Source organism: Alternaria hordeiaustralica (genome assembly GCF_023758085.1).
Source record: "Alternaria hordeiaustralica strain BMP 2776 chromosome Unknown scaffold_5, whole genome shotgun sequence".
In the NCBI taxonomy this organism is placed as follows: Eukaryota; Fungi; Ascomycota; class Dothideomycetes; order Pleosporales; family Pleosporaceae; genus Alternaria; species Alternaria hordeiaustralica.
Window position 1 is genome coordinate 1,440,230 of NW_026056777.1, and position 19,422 is coordinate 1,459,651.

General features: G+C 55.1%; 8 protein-coding genes across 8 annotated transcripts; 3 read left to right on the plus strand and 5 right to left on the minus strand.

Moving 5' to 3' along the window:
- Positions 1–728: 728 nt before the first annotated feature.
- Positions 729–3,062, plus strand: J4E84_003811 (uncharacterized protein; the record flags this gene model as incomplete). Its single annotated transcript, XM_049386420.1, has 7 exons — positions 729–1,083; positions 1,133–1,170; positions 1,258–1,371; positions 1,419–1,453; positions 1,503–2,160; positions 2,210–2,971; positions 3,021–3,062. The coding sequence occupies 7 exons, from the start codon at positions 729–731 to the stop codon at positions 3,060–3,062; spliced, it is 2,004 nt and encodes a 667-aa protein (XP_049246269.1).
- Positions 3,063–3,315: 253 nt separating this feature from the next.
- J4E84_003812 (uncharacterized protein) lies at positions 3,316–3,796 on the minus strand (the record flags this gene model as incomplete). Its single annotated transcript, XM_049386421.1, has 3 exons — positions 3,316–3,559; positions 3,636–3,716; positions 3,768–3,796. The coding sequence occupies 3 exons, from the start codon at positions 3,794–3,796 to the stop codon at positions 3,316–3,318; spliced, it is 354 nt and encodes a 117-aa protein (XP_049246270.1).
- Positions 3,797–5,449: 1,653 nt separating this feature from the next.
- Positions 5,450–7,379, plus strand: J4E84_003813 (uncharacterized protein; the record flags this gene model as incomplete). Its single annotated transcript, XM_049386422.1, has 6 exons — positions 5,450–5,466; positions 5,519–5,612; positions 5,665–6,067; positions 6,115–6,524; positions 6,575–6,944; positions 6,997–7,379. The coding sequence occupies 6 exons, from the start codon at positions 5,450–5,452 to the stop codon at positions 7,377–7,379; spliced, it is 1,677 nt and encodes a 558-aa protein (XP_049246271.1).
- Positions 7,380–9,603: 2,224 nt separating this feature from the next.
- Positions 9,604–10,896, minus strand: J4E84_003814 (uncharacterized protein; the record flags this gene model as incomplete). Its single annotated transcript, XM_049386423.1, has 1 exon — positions 9,604–10,896. The coding sequence occupies one exon, from the start codon at positions 10,894–10,896 to the stop codon at positions 9,604–9,606; it is 1,293 nt and encodes a 430-aa protein (XP_049246272.1).
- A 385-nt stretch (positions 10,897–11,281) lies between these two features.
- J4E84_003815 (uncharacterized protein) lies at positions 11,282–12,255 on the minus strand (the record flags this gene model as incomplete). The annotated part of the gene is made up of 2 exons (XM_049386424.1): positions 11,282–11,682; positions 11,748–12,255. The coding sequence occupies 2 exons, from the start codon at positions 12,253–12,255 to the stop codon at positions 11,282–11,284; spliced, it is 909 nt and encodes a 302-aa protein (XP_049246273.1).
- A 507-nt stretch (positions 12,256–12,762) lies between these two features.
- J4E84_003816 (uncharacterized protein) lies at positions 12,763–13,744 on the minus strand (the record flags this gene model as incomplete). The annotated part of the gene is made up of 2 exons (XM_049386425.1): positions 12,763–13,513; positions 13,572–13,744. 2 exons carry the CDS (start codon positions 13,742–13,744, stop codon positions 12,763–12,765), a joined length of 924 nt encoding a protein of 307 aa, XP_049246274.1.
- A 1,157-nt stretch (positions 13,745–14,901) lies between these two features.
- On the minus strand, positions 14,902–16,741 carry J4E84_003817 (uncharacterized protein; the record flags this gene model as incomplete). The annotated part of the gene is made up of 5 exons (XM_049386426.1): positions 14,902–15,026; positions 15,078–16,012; positions 16,059–16,143; positions 16,193–16,389; positions 16,467–16,741. The coding sequence occupies 5 exons, from the start codon at positions 16,739–16,741 to the stop codon at positions 14,902–14,904; spliced, it is 1,617 nt and encodes a 538-aa protein (XP_049246275.1).
- A 964-nt stretch (positions 16,742–17,705) lies between these two features.
- Positions 17,706–19,170, plus strand: J4E84_003818 (uncharacterized protein; the record flags this gene model as incomplete). The annotated part of the gene is made up of 5 exons (XM_049386427.1): positions 17,706–17,919; positions 17,968–18,054; positions 18,191–18,298; positions 18,346–18,601; positions 18,648–19,170. The coding sequence occupies 5 exons, from the start codon at positions 17,706–17,708 to the stop codon at positions 19,168–19,170; spliced, it is 1,188 nt and encodes a 395-aa protein (XP_049246276.1).
- Between the last annotated feature and the right edge of the window lie 252 nt (positions 19,171–19,422).

Below are 19,422 nucleotides of genomic sequence, written 5' to 3' on the forward strand. Positions count from 1 at the left end.
TCTGATCGGCGCGTTCTTGTTGAATGCACTGCTTCCGAGTCCAATTGGATTAGACACCACTGCGATCACGAGTAACGCGCTCAGCATTAGCTCTCGGAGCTTGCCTGCCTGGACTGCGTAGCATCGCGTCCATCGGTTACCACCATATTGCCAGCCGGGATAGTGGCGAAACGGTGGCATTGGCTTACTTGCAGTCGAGGGCCACATGCGTTTCTTTTCTGCAATCAATTGCAGCACGACACGGGACAGGATGCGGTGTATCTGTCGTGCCTTCTGCCAGGCAACGCTCAGATGCTTGAGTGGCTGCCGCATCATCGATGTAGCAACTCAGGGTGGGGGCGTCGTATAGCGCACGGTAGTCAGTTTATCTCAGCTTTCAAAGATCAATAGTCGCTGTAGGGCGAGCGGCACTTCAGAACGATCAGCGGCTGCTATTAGCGGCGGGACTACTCCCAGCCCACCACCTGCGACATCGACGCATCGATAGGCGAGCTTTGTTACAAGCCGCATTAGCAATGGCGATCAGTATCTTAATGTGGCTTGATACGCTCGGAAGCTTTGGAGACAGACCAGACGGGGAGCACGCGTCAGTTGTGTTAGGCTTTTGTAGCCGATCCCCGCGTTGATAGAGATTACTTGGCTACTTGACACTTCGCGACTGCTTCGTTCTGACGACCAAGCTGGCTTCCTATCAAGGTGCTCTTCCTCGTCAAGCCCCACGTCTCAACATGGCGCGCAAGAACTCAGAGCAGTCACGTCTACCGAGCGTTTCGCCTCAGGTATCCGCACAACCACCTAACAACAACCCTATGGATTACGGAGCCGTGTCACGACGTCCGAACCATGTGACCAAGAAGTTTGTCCTGTGCTTCGATGGTACAGGCAACAAATTCTCAGGCACAGACTCCGACAGCAACATCCTCAAGATCTATCGCATGCTCGATCGCAATGGGGATGATCAGTTCCATTACTACCAGCCCGGAATCGGTACATATGTTACGAAAGCCAATGGATCCATGACCCGAACAGGTCGATGGGAAAAGTTCCAGTCATGGTACGCGAAGGCAAAAGATAGCGCAATAGGTACGTTCGGCGCGGCTCGTTGTGATGCATGGGATCTGATCTGGCGTAGGAACTTCGTTCGATCAGCATGTCATGGCGGGATACAAGGTAAGCCATCCCAGGAGGTAGCTCTATCCTCAGCTTAGTGGTTAGAGGACGGAACCCGGTCGCAGCCGGCTGACATGGACTGGACAGTTCCTAATGCGATACTATACACCTGGCGATGATATCTTCTTCTTCGGCTTCTCGCGTGGTGCATATACCGCTCGCTTCCTCGCAGAGATGCTTGATCACGTTGGTCTCCTCTCTGTAAGCAACTGCCCAATGTTTGTCAGGCGATTTCTAATTGTCGACAGGCTGGAAACGAAGAGATGTGTCAATTCGCATGGAAGTGAGTATAGCATGTAGCATGCATGAACTCTACACTAACGCAATCTCAGAACATTCCAGAAATGGCAATGTAGATTACCGGACGAAAAAGGCGGCAAAGATCGCAAGCCAGGCGAGAAATCTGAGAAGCTAAAGCTTCTGGAATTCATGTGCGCGTTTCGCGAGACGTTCAGCCGCCCCGTCAAACCCATTCGGTTTCTGGGCCTCTTCGATACAGTCAATTCCGTGCCTGCTTTCGAGAACGCCTGGATGCAACGTAGCAGATTCCCCTACACCGCAAGAAGCAGCGCCCACGTAATACGACACGCAGTATCCATCGATGAACGACGCGCAAAGTTCAGACAAGATCTCATCTCTCAAGAGAAGCCCGACCGGTCAATGTTGTACAAGCATCGCCACAGACACCGGCAGCACATGAAGGATCTGATCCATGGTGATCATGAAGACCATGACCTAGACGAGAAAGACCACGACGAACAGCAGAGTAGAGGTCGGCGAGATACATTAGCACCACCACCTGAGCGTTACAGAGACCCACATGAGACTTCAGGCGTACGCAGCCGTAGCGCGGACTGCTCCCAGCTTGATGGCGTTCACGGCTCAGCTACTCCTTCGATGCGATCCTATGACGCTGCGGGAACTTTCAACTCTCAAGACGAAGATGGCGAGCAGGACATTCAAGAAGTCTGGTTTCCTGGATGCCATGCAGTAAGTGTGCTCGTCACGGAGGTTCAATTTCAATACTAACGTCGTGTAGGACATCGGAGGAGGCTGGCCTCTTGGTGATGACGACGCAGCACTGAGTCACGTAGCCCTGGTGTGGATGGTGCGCGAAGCTCAAAAAGCTGGGCTCGACTTTGACGAAGACAAGCTCGCAGCTCTGAGTTGCTGCCACGAGGAGCCCACAACCAACGTGTCGCGAGCGCAGAACAACATCCCGATGATTGCAATCGATCCTGCGTCGCCCTCACCCGTCATCGCCAATTCGGGCGCGCAATCCGTCGACACAGCTGGCTACACTGACGACGACAACATCCTTTCGCACCATCGCGAACACCCTAACACGCATTTCCACAAACACTTCCACAGCGCTGCGACCAAAGGCCGCATCCACGACGTCCTGCAATTCAACAATGGTGCCAATCGCATGGGCGTCGTTTCGTGGAACATAATGGAGTACCTGCCTTTCCGACGCATGGACTTACAGGAGGATGGGACATGGAAAGCGATCCGATGGCCTTTGCCCAAGGGTGAGACGCGCGACATACCCGCGAATGCCGTCATCCACAGCAGCGTGATTAAGCGTATGCGCGCGGATCCAACCTACCGACCAGGCAATCTGATTGTAGGTGGCGGTGGAAGAGGTGTCAGGCACGCTCCCAAGGACATGGGTATGGGCCAATGGGTCGTTGCGTGCGATGAGGGCCATCATGTAGGCGAGTGCTTCATGCGCAGAAGCCCACCTGAGAGAACAAAGACGGAGGAAATGGAGCAGCCAGCGTGCGTGGGTGGCATGCAAGTAAGTATCACCGATCCGACTACTCGAACTGAGAACTAACGAATCAAAGGGAAACTACTTCGCTGGCCGCAAGAGGTCGACTGCTCTGTAGACCAAGACACTCGTCCTGTGCGCCGCTTCTACCTAGATGTCTTTCAAGCATTGTTTCTAATTTACTCCACTTTTGATACGGCCGTCTTGAAATCCATGTCTCCTGCACAAAATGACGAAGTGACATGTGTTCGTGTCATTGTTGTCACAATATTGGAAGCCTGTGGTTTGACCTCGATATATGCAAATCGCTACTTGTTCAGCCTGTGTCGAGTTCACACCTCTTCCAGCATCATTCCCATTCATGCAGATGCTCAAGCCTTCTGGGCGTCGTGACCCCAGTTTTTCAAGCTCTTGTAGCTCTTGCTATCCGTGTCCTTCTTCGCCTTGTCCTCTTGCGCAAGATGCCTCTTGCAGTATGCTACCACCTTGCGCATGTGGTCAATGTCTTCTTGTTCATACTTATCCGCGTCCTTCTGCGGATTATTCTGCAGTATAGCAACGATTTTACGACCCGAATCGTGGCCGACTGTCTCGCCGGAGCCGTTGTCTTTGGACCTGTAGGCGTCTTAGAGGGCATGCATGTCATAAGATTCGCAACGTCAGCACTGCATTCGTTGCAGGCAGGGCTTACCAGCCGGCTCCAGCGGATTCATCGCTGCCAAGCCAGTCTTGTAGTTCGTCTGCCGACATGTTGACCAGCTCGTTGAACTCCCTTGCGATGCCGTAAGCACTTTGCTTGCGTTGACGTTCATGGGCCACTTACTCAATCACGGTTTCGTTGTCTTTGACCATTTTGTGATCTACTTGTGAGACCGGAGGTTGTCTATAGGAAATTTGAGTTTGGTGTACTCCGCAATGTCTTCCCGAGTGTTCTTGTTAGGGGTTCTGGGTTGATGCAGCATTCTCAGTTGGCTCCTGAGTATCGCGACATGATGACATCACCATCGCGTTCCAACGGTGCCTAGAAGGACCAAGGAACGCCGCACGTGACTTGGCAGACCGCGTTGAAGGGCATTGTCTTTGTTCACTCAGACATCGATACATCGAAAGATGCGGGAATGACGACGTTTCACATCGTACCTGGCATCGGCGCGTTGCCGGCGCAGTGTCTCTTCCCTTCTGCGGTGACAGGATTACTATGTACATCCCACCGGATGCGCTAAACCGCACAGAGCAAGAAGCCGTGAGAGTCAGTTGTCGTGTAAATTACCTAGACACAAGTCATGTTGTAGGGAGAGTTGCGCAAGAAGGTTGCTGTTGTTGGTGCTTGTGTTGTTCCTTCTCCAGCTTTCGTCCCCAGTGCGTACTACTGAGGAGAAGTTTTCTCCAGTCTCCGCAACCTCCACACCCCTTCTTCTCCCCAACACGCAGGCTGCCCCTCAAAGCCTTCACACCCACTCCACGACGTGGGAACTGCCGAGATTACGGCCTCACTTTCTCGTCCGATGCGGGTCGGACATGCCAAGGTAATGGAAGGTTCTTAGTGTCTTCCTTGAGCCTCATGTGGGCCGCTCTCGCACCAATCCGTCGCCGCAACCTGGCTTACGTTGCATCCAAACTGGGTCCCTCGCTTTACTTGACCGGAGAGAGACTGCAAGCGATCGGAGATTGCAGTCCAAAACAAGCACAGCGACAAAGCTTGTGCCGGTTCGCGCGGCAATTGTTCAAAGAGTCGGAGGGATGGTCGGAGCACAGGTGTTGAGGCTGCACAGGCCCGGATGGGGTCGTACGCATCTCCATCATCCCCACTGCCGAGAGCGTCTGTCGCATCTTGAAGTGAAGTATCTTCACCGACATGGCCCCGGCCGAAGAATACGCGTCGTCGAGTCGATATCCACAAGTCACGCGACCGTCACCAAGTTTCTGGCGCCCGGCTGTGCGGCACAACGGTCCCTGGAGCGCGTCGCTGAGTGCTCTGCGCCTGAATGCGGGGTGCGCATCAAAGGCGTTCACTTTGCACGTTAGGGATCTAGCAGGACGCCTTGTACAACGCCTACCGTCAGATGAGCATGTGAGAGCACGATCCGATCCATGTGTGCTCGAGGCCGTCTATCTCTTGGTGGGCTTCCCGGAACGTCGGGCGGATTTGGCTTGGCTATCGAATCGCGACCTGCTTCCCCACATACACGCCCCTTGTCCCCCAGCGGCTGCGTCGCATTGACAAGCCCACTACTGCAGTTTCAGACCCCCGGATCACTTTTGTTTGGCTGTGGAGGAGGTGAAGCCAAGCTGGTAAGGCCGCTCGCGCGCAATTTCGCGTGACGGCGTGGCGCGTATGACGTAGGAGCCCCGGAGTCGAACGCTCGGCGCGATGCTGGGCATTACCGCATTACGGGACACGGGACTGGAATTGGCATCGATACTTAAGATTCGTCGTGTGCCGAACAAGTAAATCCATCTTGTCTCGCACATCGGTCTTGTCGTGATCGAATCGTTACTACAACCATGGGTCTGGGCAAAGTGTACGTTTGACGCCGTTCGACTATGCATGAATGCTATATTGACTCTGAATAGTTCTGTCCGCGTTCGCGGTGCCGAGTGCGGTATCGAAGCCATCATTCTTGGTGTCATCACATCGATAGGTGGTTTCCTCTTCGGTTACGACACGGTATGCATCTGCCAATCTCTGCCTGTGAATGCGTGTGGCTCACGTAATGCAGGGTCAAATCAGTGGAATCCTCATCTTCAAGGACTTCATCCAGCGTTTTGGACAGGACCAGGGCAATGGCGAGAAAGCATTCGATCCCACGATTTCGTCCCTGCTTGTATCCCTCATGTCCATTGGTACTCTCATCGGCGCGCTCGCTGGTGCTTACACTGCCGACTGGTTTGGTCGTCGCCGCAATCTCTCCATCGGTGTGCTCATATTCGTCATTGGCAACATCATCCAGGTCACAGCGATGAACACCTGGGTCCACATGACTATTGGTCGTATCGTTGCTGGTCTCGGTGTCGGTATTCTCTCTATTGGTGTACCGATGTACCAGTCTGAGGTCTGCCCACGAGAGATTCGTGGTGCCGTCGTCGCATCTTACCAGCTTATGATCACTGTTGGCATCCTGAGTAGGTCTGGCCCAGATGTGTGCTTACAAAGTACTTACTATATGCAGTTTCCAACATTATCAACTTTGGTGTCCGTGACAATCCGGGCGAAGAAAGCGATGCCGCCTGGAGAATCGTCATTGGCCTCGGAATCGGCTTCTCGCTCCCTCTTGGTTTCGGTGTACTCTTCACGCCAGAATCGCCCAGATGGTTGGCCGGCAAAGGCCGTTGGGAAGAAGCGCGCATGTCAATGGCTCGTCTCCGAGGCTTGGCACACGACCCCAACCACGAGCTGGTCAACTCGGACTTCAAGGAGATGGAGGATTCCATCAACGAGCAAAAGAGCGCCGGGCAAGGTACTTGGGTAGAATGCTTCACTGGCCAGCCATCCGGTATCCCGCGTCTTGCATACCGTACTCTCGTCGGATGTGCTATCCAATTCTTCCAGCAGTGGACTGGTGTCAACTACTTCTTCTACGTAAGTTCCCTCGAATAACGACCTCACATGCACGCCGCTAATCGTCACAGTATGGCGCGACTATCTTCCAATCCGCAGGCATTGATGATCCTCTCCAAGTTCAACTTATTCTTGGTGCTGTCAACGTGGCCATGACGATCCCCGGGTTGTACCTCATTGAGCGAGTCGGTCGCCGTGTGCCGCTCGTCATTGGCGGTCTCTGGCAAGCTACTTGGCTGCTCATCTTTGCCATCATCGGTGTTGCGCTCCCACCGCAAGACAACCCCACTGCCGGTATCGTTATGATCGTTGCTGCTTGCATGTTCATCGCAAGTTTCGCCGCCACCTGGGGTCCTTTCATTTGGGTTATCATTGGCGAAACTTTCCCGCTCAGGACTCGCGCGAAGCAAGCCTCTTTGGCTACAGCGTTCAACTGGCTCGGTAAGCAACATGCTTTCTTATGCCGACTTCGCTTGCTAACGACCATTCTTAGGCAACTTCCTGATCGGTTTCCTCACACCTTACGCTGACGACGGTATCGGATACGCCTTCGGTTTCGTTTTCTTCGCCTGCAACTTCGTCGCCGCCGGTGTCGTTTACTTCTTCGTCTTCGAGACCAAATCGTTGTCTCTTGAGAACGTCGATATCATGTACTCGGACCCGAGCCTATCTGCCAGGACCAGTAAGAAGTGGGTCCCGGCTGGATACATCAGCCGTAACGAACGCGACGACTCATACTGGGAGCGACGCCACAGCGCTGTCGGCGCTACTGGTGCTGTTGGATCTGAGAAGTATGGCGACAAAGATGTCGATACTTCGCCCGAGAGGGGCATGTCAGTGCATCAGGAACACATTGACGAGGAGCGCCGAGGTTAGGGTTTCTCTCGATGCATACTCAGTTCATATCCTGGTATTTGGGACGAAGATGCATTCGCACAGCTCAGTGAACCGCTTCCTTTCAGCATGACGCCGCACTCTACCAAGCGGTATACATAATACACAGACTATCCCATTCAATACAATATCATCTACTGTTTCCAGTGTCCAAGTCTGCTTTGTCTCCTGTTCCGTGTACCTGATGACAAAATGCCGACACAGCCACATCCCTGCTAAATTTAGCGTGCTGCGTGGCGCATTCCACAAACAACGCGTCAGCTCCACGTCTTCTCCCCAGCCACTCTCCGCTTTCACTCACCAGAACAACAAGAACAGCATCTTCATTCCTCTGTACTTTGGCTACTCAGTACCCAGGCTTCCGCTCTGCCCACGCTCAAACACTTCATACCACAGAGACGTACAACTACACCGCCATGCCGCCAGCAGCGTCGCCTCGCAACACCAGCACGCTCGCCAAATTAGCGCGCCGGACCCTGGTCACAGCGGGGCCGGCTGTCGCCTCGCAGGCTTCGCATCACTTTGAGCGCCGCGGGTTGAGTGTAAATCACACCCAAGGGGTTACGCTGGGTGTTATTGCTGCGTATGTTGTCGTTATTGCGTTGTTGTGGAACTTGCCGTATGTACGGTGGGTGTTGTGGCCGTTCAAGGTATGTAGGTAGCGTGGGGCAATGGGAGATGTTGATAGCTGACGAAACCCACAGATGCTCGTCATAGCCTTTCATGAATTCTCTCATGCAATAACATCCTGCTGTACCGGCGGGCGAGTGGAGTCCATCTCCCTTGATCCCCATGAAGGCGGTGTAACGCATATGCGCGGCGGCAAGCAATTCATAACTCTGCCTGCTGGCTACTTGGGCTCCTCATTGATAGGTGCTCTGCTGACCTTCTGTGGCTTCAACATCGTGGCATCCAAAGTAGCGAGTATAGTGCTAGGCGTTTGCTTCTTGCTGACACTATGGTGGGCGAGAAAAGACTGGTTGACTATCGTCACAATTCTTCTCAGCGTAGGGCTACTGGTAGCCTTCTGGTTCATCGAACATGGCGAGGCGTTGAGGTTCATGGTCGTAGGTGTCTTTCCCTGTCCCCTCGAAACGTCCTTGCTAACGCCGCTCCAGCTTTTCATCGGCGTCATGTCTTCTCTCTACAGCGTCTGGGATATCTGTGACGACCTCATTCTCCGTAAGGTCAACTCGTCTGATGCCAGCGTCTTCGCTAAGCGGTATGGCGGTTCGTCGCAATGCTGGGGTGTTATTTGGTCGCTTGTGTCGTTGGTGTTTATGGTATGCGGAATCCTTGCGGGGTTGGCAGCCTTTAAACAGAGCTTCGAACAGCAAGAGAAGGATAGTCAAGACTTTATTCCTACGGTACGGATGATGATGAGGGTGTGATCTGTCGTCCAATAAAAGGCCTTTTCTGGATTGGCGTCTGTAGATTCGGCATGTGTAGTTGGTGACGCTTGATATATCCGTATAGCATTGAGCCTTGCAAAACTCAGATCATTTATGACAGGGGAATGACATTGACACTCGTAGTTCAAGGGCAATGAGAGTGTTTTGCGGCAGTAATGGTTAGCCGAAAAAGTACCTTGGAGCGAATGGAGTTGGCAATCGTATCTGCGTTGGCATGGAAGAAGAAAGTTAAAGGTACAAGTTCCGGTCGCGCCATGCATGCAGCTCACGACCACCAGTCATGGTAAGAGTAAGGAAGTCGTTACCATCGAAAAGAAAAGGGGTCTCACACTTTTGGTCCGCGGCGTCACCAAATCCAATCTCCAACGTGCTCATTCCTACATGCGTCTCTACCACCATCTCACTCGCCTCCAAAGAATCCACCAAACTGCTGTTCCAGAGCCCGCTTCATCCGCTCAAGTACAACCCTGTTTGCAAGATGAAGAGGAGATTGTGTTGGTGATTTGCAGGAGATGGACAAAGTTAAGGTAACGTCGGGAAGTCTAGATACCCACGCAAGTCTTGATCGAGGTGAAGGTCAGAAGAGGGTAAGTCAGAGCGGTTACAACATTCTGATACCAAGATGTCGCCGAATTGAGCTACTGCTGATGGGTGCTCGTACATCGAAGAGTGTATAGCGCTTACTGCGGTTGGTCACGGGAGGTGGCTGGCCAAAGGGAAGAGTGAGGCTAAAAAGAGGGTCGACACGTTCACATGTGATTAGATGAAGATCCATATGAATCGCAATATCTCCCCTAACGCAATCCCACCCCCTTCACACTTTCGAAAAGCGCCTCCTCTCTAACGAGCACGGCGCGATTTAAATCCTTCTTTTGCACGCTCGGGATGCCGCTCAAATGCAATGTCAACTCGAGCTCACCCACCAGACTCTTGAGCACATGCTCCACGCCTCTCTCTCCTCCAAGCGCCAGACCATACACATACGGCCTACCAATCAGCACGCAGTCGGCTCCTAGCGCCATGGCCTTGGCAATGTCAGCACCCGATTGTATCCCGCTGTCGAAGAAAATGGTCAACCTATCCCCAACAGCATCAACAATATGTGGCAGCACGCCCAACGACGAATTCCCTCCATCGAGCTGCCTGCCCCCATGGTTACTCACAACGACGCCCTGCACGCCAATTTCCACCGCCTTCCTCGCATCAGCCAAGCTCTGAATGCCCTTGAGCACAATCGGCCCATGCCAGTGTTTCTGGAGAAACTCGACATCCTCCCAACTATGGCTCTCGCCCGGGAAAATCGTTCTCATCCATTCTGGCGCCGCAGCCTCCATCTTTCGTTCTACATCCACGCCATGTCTCGCTTTGAACTGTTTCCGGAACACAGGATCCGTCATGCCAAGTTCTACGCCTGTGCGGTCGGCGCGCATGAAGGGGTTGTACCCGTTGTCCATGTCTTCGGGTCTCCACCCGAGGATGTACGTATCTAGAGTTACAAACAGAGCTGTAAAGCCGGCGTTCTTTGCGCGTTCAAGTAGCGAAATGGTGATGTCGTCGTGTTCGCGTGACGGCCAGTAGAGTTGGTACCAGCGTTGACTGTTGGGGCCGTTGGCTGCGGCAGTATCTTCTATACTCGTACTACTTGCCGTACTTAGGATGTACGGGATGGCTTCTTTAGCTGCTGCTTTTGCAGCCGCGACCTCGCCTTCTGGGTTGAAGATTTTGAGTACACCGACGGGCGCCATGGCGATGGGTGCTACCATCTTCTCCCCAAAGATCTCGGATGTCAGGTCAGGGAAGCCGTCGTACCTGACTAGGCGGCTGGGTACAATCGACCATCTTCTAAAGGCACTGCGGTTCTTGTCTGTGGTCTCCCGTACGCCGGCGGATCCGTATACGTAGCCTTTTGAGTCGGCTGACATGCGACTGCAGGCCAGCTCTTCCCATTTGTCAGCCTGGAAGGTGAGCGGTGGGCGTTCAAAGTCCAGTCCGCGCGTATATGTCTGCATTTCGTAGTCGACGGCATCTTGCTCTGGCTTGCGAGTTTGGAACTTGGGATGGTGTTGGGTCGCTGTAGGTTCGGACATGGTGGCTTTGGGTCTCTAACGGGTTGAAGTGAGGATTGAAGTAAAAAGTCGCGAAGAAACCTTCCGAGGGATGGCGTATGGCTAATGCACGTCACACCATGGCAGCTTCGCGGATACTTTCGGAAACGACGCAGTGACGTCACGCGCTGTCATGGCAAAGCACCTAGGTATGCCTAAGCATGCTGACAGATGGAGTACTTGCGGACACAGGTCCGTGTGGTGATGCATTTCTACCCGTCTAATAAAGTGCCTCTATGTGTCGGCTCCGTGATGGCAGCCTGCGCAAAACATGCAGCCTCGGCCTGTGAAGAAAGGCGGGCATCCCAAACTCCATCCATGCAAATGACGACCATGGCAGTACAACAAGCAAGGCTACGTGGAACGTCTAGACAGCGACACAGCCGCCGTCAATCTTCAGGTGGCCGCCGGTCATGAACTTGCTGTCTTCGCTGACGAGGAAAGCGACGACGCTGGCCACGTCGTCGGGGCTGCTGAAGCGGTCGAGGGCAGTCTCCTCCTTGAGCTCGGCCAGCTTCTCCTTGCTCCAGCCGTCCTTGTAGCCGGGGGTCTGGATGATGCTGGTGTGGATGGTGTTGACGCGGATGTTGAGGGGGCCGAGCTCCTCGGCAGCGGTGAGGGCAATGCCGCGCAGGGCGAACTTGCTGGCGCTGTACGAGATGAGGTTGGGGAAGCCGCGCAGGCCGGCGATGGAGGAGCGGATGATGATGGAGCCGCCGGCGGCCGTCGTCTGCATGGCGGTGGCGGCGTACTTGACGCCGAGGAAAGCTGGCAGTGGTCAGCGGGTCACGTGGTGGGGTCACGTGGGGTCACGTGGGATCACGTGGGCGTACCGGACTTGGCGTTGATGGTCATGATGCGGTCAAAGTCGTCCTCGGTCACGTCAAAGATGCTCTTGGACTCGCCGCGGTGGCAGCAGTTGAGCAGGGCGGCGTCGAGCCTCTCGAAGCGCTGGACGACCTTCTTGGCGCAGGCCTCGACGTCGGGCTCCTTGGTGGCGTCGGCGACGATGGTCAGCAGGCGCGACTCGATGGGGATGCCCGTGGGGATGGCGGCCTTGAGCACGGGCACGGCCACCTCGAGGGCCGTCTGGTCGATGTCGATGAGGGCGACGTTGCAGCCCTCGATGAGCAGGCGGCCGGCCGACTCGACGCCCACCTTGCCGCCGCCGCCCGTGATCATGACGACCTTGCCCTCGAGGCGCTGGATGGGCAGCGGGCGCGTCAGGTTGGTCGACGTGGGCGCGCGCTCCATGCCCGGCCGCGGGGGCTTGTTGAGGTTGAGCGTCGAGATGGCGGCGCCGGGTGTGCGCAGGCTCTCGGTCGTGTTGGCGCGCTGCATCGTGTGTGTCGGCGTCGTCGGCGTCGTCGTCGTCGTGCTGGGGAGCGTCCGCGATGCTATTTCTACGTGCGGTGCTCCCTCTCACCGGACCCTTCGTCTCCCTCAAGATGACGTAGCGCCGGGGTTCCCTAGGCGAAATCTTTTCTGCAGCCCGCGCTGATCAAACCCGTCCGTTGAGCCTCCTGCTGGCGGCCGGACCCACCGCCCCGCCCTGGCAGCCAATGCCGCCCGCCGACGCCATCACTTATCGCACCCCATGCGCACCGCGGTGGGTGCGGTGGGCAAGACACCTGTCGCGCAATCTGCGCCGTTCCACCACTCAGTGACGCCCGCCGCCGCCTCCCCCAGGTGTTCGAACAAGGCGGTCAAGCACTGCGCTATACTGCCAAAGCGGCAGGTAGTCCGGATCCATTCGTCAAGCTACTGCCCCGTTGCGCCCGGCTAACGCGGAACTTAGGTACATGGACACGTTGACATCCCCTTGCTCTCCCACAACCTCGCACTCACTCACCAGTCCAGGAAGTAGTCGATGCCGTCCGCCAGAGCTGCCGCGCCTACTGCCGCGTGGTCACTGAACGGGTACTCGTGGATGCTGACATCCCTCAACGCCGGGCTGCCCTCCAGCCGGCTGTACAGCTTCTGGCTCAGATCCGTCATGCGCTGCGGCACGAGGATGCTCTGCCTGAACGCAAACTCCGCGTCCGTCTCCGTCCGTCGCTTCACCAGCTTCTGTTCGAGCGCGCCGTAGCTTATCTGGAAAGCAGGCTTGGTCGCCTTGGCCGTGTCGCTGGCCGAAGGCGACGCCAGCGGTGCGAGGAAGTCCGTGTTGTTGAAGACGTAGTCGTCGTTGAAGAAGAGGGCCGGAGAAGCACTGAGGAACGTATCGAAGAGATCAGGCCGTACCGTGAGCGCATACAGGACGAAGAGGCCGCCAAAGGAGTGGCCGTAGAGTGCGTCGCGGTCAAACTCAGCTTTCGGGAAAGCCGTCTCCTGAACCCATGGCCGGAGAGCGTTGTCGATGAACTCGATGAACTCATCCGCATTGGACTGCACGCCAGGCACTGCAGGTAAGGGGCAGCCATCGCAGACTGGAGGCTGGAAGTCGTAGCTCCGCTGCGTGCTGTACGGTGAATCTTCGATGGTCTCCGGGTAGCCTATGCTGACGACAATGCAGTCGGGCATGTTGAACTCGACGGGACGGCGGCGGCGGAAGGCTTCTGTGGCAGTCATACCCAGAGCATTGCCGTCCAGGACATACCTAGTAGCCGTGTCAGTCCGAATCCCCGTGGCGCCGCTGCCGCTGCCTGTGTCCTTACATTGTCTCCACAGTCGACGTCTCCTCCTGTGAGGTCCAGTTCAGCGGCCATGCCAGCTGAATCTGGTATTCCCAAGATCCGTTCTTCGCACTCCAGAACCCTAGGTTGGGCAACACATTGGTAGGAAACTCGGTCATGAGTGGCGTGAACTGCCAGGCACCCAGTGAACTCATCCTCGCGGTTGTAAAGACGGTCCGTTTCGCGTACTGTTCAAATGCAGGGCAGACTACCTTCCAGCCGGAAAGTCGTTGGTTTTAGTACCTGACAACTACCAGAGTAGTCGTCCTAGAAGTATAGACCCAAGGCGCGGGGTGCCAGCCCGTGTTCTATGCACACATCACGCCGCAATCGCAAGGGTCCCGCACTAACTTTGCTGTGGTGGGTTAGCATGGACGCGGCATGGCATTCTAGTCTCGGTACCTGTACTCTGACATCCCAGCGCCTTATTGGGACATGTATATATTGCCAAGACGGGGGATCATCCTTGTTGTCTCCCGTCTCTGCAGTCTGTTCGCCTTTCATGATGATATCAACGTGACTGGACATCCTGTGACACGGGTCGTCGTATAGGATCTCGATCTGCTCAGGCGTCCGCTGCTACAGTCTCAAATTAGTGCGATGGAACTGCGAGTCAAGCAGCTATCCAAGTGGAGGAGGCGGGTCAGAAGAGTTCGTCTGCGTTCTGGCTCTTGAAGAACGGCGGTTGCATGCGCGCAGCCGACGAGCCTCAATCCTACTCGACGGAACTATCGAACGGTAAACCTGGCTACATCGCGTCAATGCAGAAGTCGTGATCAAGTCGCGATACGCGATGAATTCATTCGGGGGGATGTCTCCGGTGCAGCTAGGTGCGCTACATCCACGTGCTCCTACCATCGCAGATGCAGCCGCTGTCACAATCACCTCGGCAGTCCAATCGAATGACCGGGATATCGATCTGATATAACCGTTGCGGTGGGTTGTCCTTCGTCGGCGTTGTTACAAACAGTCGGTTGGCGCAGTCCTGGCTCACGACAAAGTTCGTTGGTTGGCGTCAGCGCATCGGGCCGTAACCATAAACGTTAACGCCATCCGAACGAGGCAGGTCCTGGGGACCCAAGTGCCGGGAACACAACCTCTTCTGACACAGACTCAACGCCGGGTTCAACGGCGAGTCATCCAAGATTTGGATTTGTGATCTTATGCGACCAATTACGAGAGGATGCAGCGATGCGAATCGCATGAACGCAGACGACGATAGTTAGAACAAAGCGATGACAAACGTCACAAAGGTGTTGCTGAATAACATGCTGTAAGGGTGTCTACTTAATACAAATGTAACCATCTTTCTTTAAAAAGCACCTCGTCCAGGCAGCGGATCGTTTTCCGCGGGGCAAGATGCGTCATAGATTGTCGGATTGACAAACTTGGGCATAGGGTCGTTGTTATAAGCCAGCTCGACGAGTGTAGCATTGCCTTTGCACGTGTTAGCGTAGAAACAGGCGTTCGGGTGTTCCCAGTGCTTACCCGAGTTGTACATCGGCCATCCGTACTTGGTCAACCCCTCCTGCGAATCACGGGCAAACGCAGCCCAGGCGCCCTGGACATGCTTCATATACTGGTTCTCAGCAGGAGAATTGGGCAGGCCAGAGATGTCTTGAGCGGTACCGAAGACCAGGCCTAGGTCAGAGCCGTGGTAGGCCGCGCTTCCTCGAGGCCCGAGGCCTGCGCTGCTGTTGTAGAGGCGAAGGTTGTCCCAATCTCCGTGGTATCTGTATCGCCAGGTCGGCACGTCGTACTGCGCCCTGTATGCAGCGGACAAGGAGGATGGACATGTGAAGCCACGCTGGGTGAACAGATCCCATTGCGCGTTGGTAAAGTTCAGCTTGGCCGCCCACCCTGAAATGCGATACCAGCCGTCTTCGTGGTCCGCATTGCCGACCAAAAGCGGAATCTTGGCGAAAGAACCGTCCGCTGAGAGTTGCTGATAATCCGCAAAAACTGTCATGTTGTCGACGGTTGGATGGAAGGTCGCTTGAGTCAGACCGACGCTGGGAAGACCAGGAACCTTTGCCGAGGCAGCCAGAAGAGCAGACATGTTTGCAGAACGTACGCAAGATACGACATCGGCAGAGTCATTGGCAGCACCCCCACAACCGATGGTCTGGGACACATTGTACCAGATAGACTCCGAGTACTCGACTGTGTTGGGAACGAAGCTCAGTGAGGTTCCAGACATGGGGATGAGACCCGACACAATTGGGTCGTTCTTCCAGGCGTATGCCCAGTAGTCGACAGCGGCGCCACCTGCACTTTGTCCAAAGATGACGATGCGCGAAGGGTCGCCTCCAAAGCCAGCGATATTATCGCGCACCCATTCGACAGCGCTACGGTGGTCGCGCAGGGCCGCGTTCTTCTCAACACCAGGAGCACCAGCGAAGCCGAAGATGCCCAATCGGTAACTGACCCAGTCAGTAGGTGTAGGGTCGACCACAGCGGGTGTCTTACTTGAATGTCACAACAACGACATCCTCAGCGTCGGCCAGATACTGCCCGTTGTAGAAGGGAGAGTGAGGGCCGGGGATCTGGAAACCTAGCGTGGCTGTTAGAAGTCATCCATGACAGCCGAAGGGACCACGTACGTCCTCCGTGAAGAAACACCAGCACTGGTTTCTTTGCATCGGTATCACCAGCACTCGCCGTCCAGACATTGAGCTTCAAGCAGTCCTCGGACACCGAATTGTTGTTCTGAGCTGCGAAGTTCTTCCACACACGCAAGCCGGATGGCTGTGTGAAGTTGGGGAAAGCTGATACTGGCGGCTTAACAGCAGGGCAGTCACTGTAAAGTCATTAGACGTATCCTACATGTTCGAACTCTCAACATACGGAGACTACAGTCTGTCAGTGATTGAGCACTACCCAGTGATGTCGTGATTACTGACCCACTCGGATGCCTCGAAAACGGTTCCTTTGGGCGCGTCGAACTTCTTCGGCGCAGCAAATCTCAGTTCGCCGACTGGCGCTTCTGCATATCGAATGCCCAAGAATTCAGTCACACGTGTCTTGTTAGACGATGGGTGACCGATCAAGGTACCGCTCGACGTCTCGATGTTGGAGCCATTCTTCGGCGCTGCGACGGCCGAACCGAATAGCGAAGCTACAGCTGCAGCGGTAAGGAGGAGGTGTTGCATAATTTCAATTCGAAACAGCAACTACCATGCGCTCGACGGAATAACTTCAAACAGCTGGAGGGCGGCCAGCTGACTTTATTGGAGCGAGATGTAAATCACGGCTCGGTGGCAAGCTGTTAGCTCCACGTTCCTGCGTGGCCAGCCGTCGACGATGGGACAACAGGGCTGCAACCAGACAAAGCTCCGACCAGGCAAAGTCCCGAGGCAGATGGCAGTGTTGCGAAGGACTCATGCCGAGTGCGCGCGGTCTTACGCCGGCGTCAAAAGCTTCGACGTTGTCAGACAGGACGGGTACGCACGAGGCTTCATCTCGGCTGCAGCCCTAGCAAGGACAACACTAGTCCCAATGCGCTACCCGTCTCCCAGTTGCCCGGAACCTTTCGATCTGGCGGACCTCTCCATCGTCGTGACATACGACCCCGAACACTTGGGATATTGATGCTGTTCGTTCCGCTCAAGCCTTTGCTTTTTCAATACAACTCAAGACCCAAACCTGACGGGCGTAGGCGATGAGTGCGATTTGCCTACATCCGGCACAATTCCGGGCACCGCTGATCGCCATCTGATGTCACCCACCCATACCTGTTCAGTACACTGCACCGAGCCGATTGGCAGTCAGCCCTGGCATTCACGGCAAACGCCTGGACCGTAGCAGGGAAAACCCTGAGCGCGCACGGCATTGTAGAGATCGACATGTGTGGTCCCCGAAGATTGGTACACCAGATCCAATCGCGTCGGATACGAATGCAGAGAAATTCGCCGTCAAAGCATTCCCGTGATGCCCCCACGGAAGGGTCATCAGCCGCTGCACACCCTATACCCTGCATCGCCGTATCTTCAGGGCCGGGTACCTGGAAAGTCCCATGCTGCACGAGGCCCATTAATGATTATACCGTAGGCTCCCGCTGTTCGTGGGTCATCCACAGGACTTGCTCTCCAAAACTTGAGTGTACCCTCATGCGACATGGCTCCCAACGTCGGCCTTGGAACTCAAGGCTCAGTTGAGCGTGGATGGGGCCTCTGGCTCACCAGCGTCTTAGCCGTCATCGTCGCGGGTCTCTTTGTCGCCGGACGCCTTGCACAGCGATTGACCAAGCGAAGTGGTCTGGGAATGGACGACTACATGATCGTCGCTGCCTTGATATCATCGGTCGTGCTCTCTGTAACAGAGTGTCAAGGTTAGTGGACTCGCATCACCTCGAGGGACACTCGTTAAATTCGAACAGCGGTAGTCTATGGATACGGAAGACCATGGAAATCCTTACCCGCCGATTCCCGCATCATCGCTCGCCAATGGTTCTACGGAGCAAACAGTAAGTAGATTCTCAACGACCGTACAATCCTTCTGGACAGCATGGAGTGCTCCAGGAGCCCGGCCTGAATGGCTACGAAAGGACATTTAGTGAAGATGGTGCAGAGTGTCACTACGAAGCTTACTGACCGTTGCAGTCGTCTACAAAGTCGTTCTGATGTTCAACAAGATCTCTGTAGTTTGTCTTTACTACCGAATCTTCGCCATAACCACCAAGTCGTTCCGTATTGCTTGTCACATCATGAGTAAGTGCTCTGACATGACACCAGTTCATCGACTGACTTTGATGTAGACGCTTGGATCATCATCACCGGCTTCGCATTCACTATCGCGACCGTGTTCCAATGCACACCAATCGCGGCCTTCTGGGACAGGACCATACCCGGTGCCCGGTGTTTTAAGAATGAACCCTGGTGGATCTCCTATGCGACGGTTCAAATCACGACCGACTTTATGCTGCTTGCGATGCCTTTTCGGCAGATCTTGAGTCTTTCTATGGGACGGGCTGAAAAGCTGGGCGTGGCGCTTGTGTTTGGCACTGGAGGCTTGTACGTGTCTGAGAGTTCCGTCAAAGGCCCATTGCTAACCTGCTAGTGTCACTTTCGCGTCTATATATCGTGCCACCACAATCGCACGATCCGCAAACAACCCCGATCCAACCTGGGGTCCCGTACCCGCGACAATATGGTCGGTGATAGAAGCAAATGCGGGTATCGTATGTGCTTGCCTTCCTATGCTGCGCGCTCCATTCGTTCGCTTTTTCGGGCCACTTTTCGGCTCGGGCATAGGGACCAAGAACACTACGAAGCGTCAATCGTATCCCATGGGCTGGAAGAGCAACCATGGGCCGGCTGGAACCGGCAACAAGAGCAACGTGTCTGGCAAAAGTGCCTCTGAGCGAGAGAGCGAAGATGATGCACTGCCAGCGAGTAGGCTGGGCGAGCTTGATCGCCGGGGCAGTGGTATATTTGTCACGAACGAGTTCAGTATTGAGCGCAACGAGCTACAAAAGCAAGAGACGGACACAAGGTCGTGCGACCAAGACGGCGATACGAATACGGCGGTGAGCGTCAATGAAGAGAAGCCGGGGGGGAAGAGCCCATTCTACCATGTTTGAGATGACCACGCTACTTGTTCGCGCCCAGCGCGGCCGTGTTAGAGCTGGCTCTTCATCAGATACTGCAAATGCCGTCAAACAGACAGGCTGAGCGTTTTCGCCGATGTGCGCAGCCTGATCGTCAGCTCTCCCAATGGAGACAACTTAGTGTGTGTGTGTGTTTTCGGTCCTATACTAGACGGCCGCTAGCGAAAGCGACGCGCGATTTTCAATGGCCAATTCAGCAACCGCTTGCCTACTGACAGCCGGTCT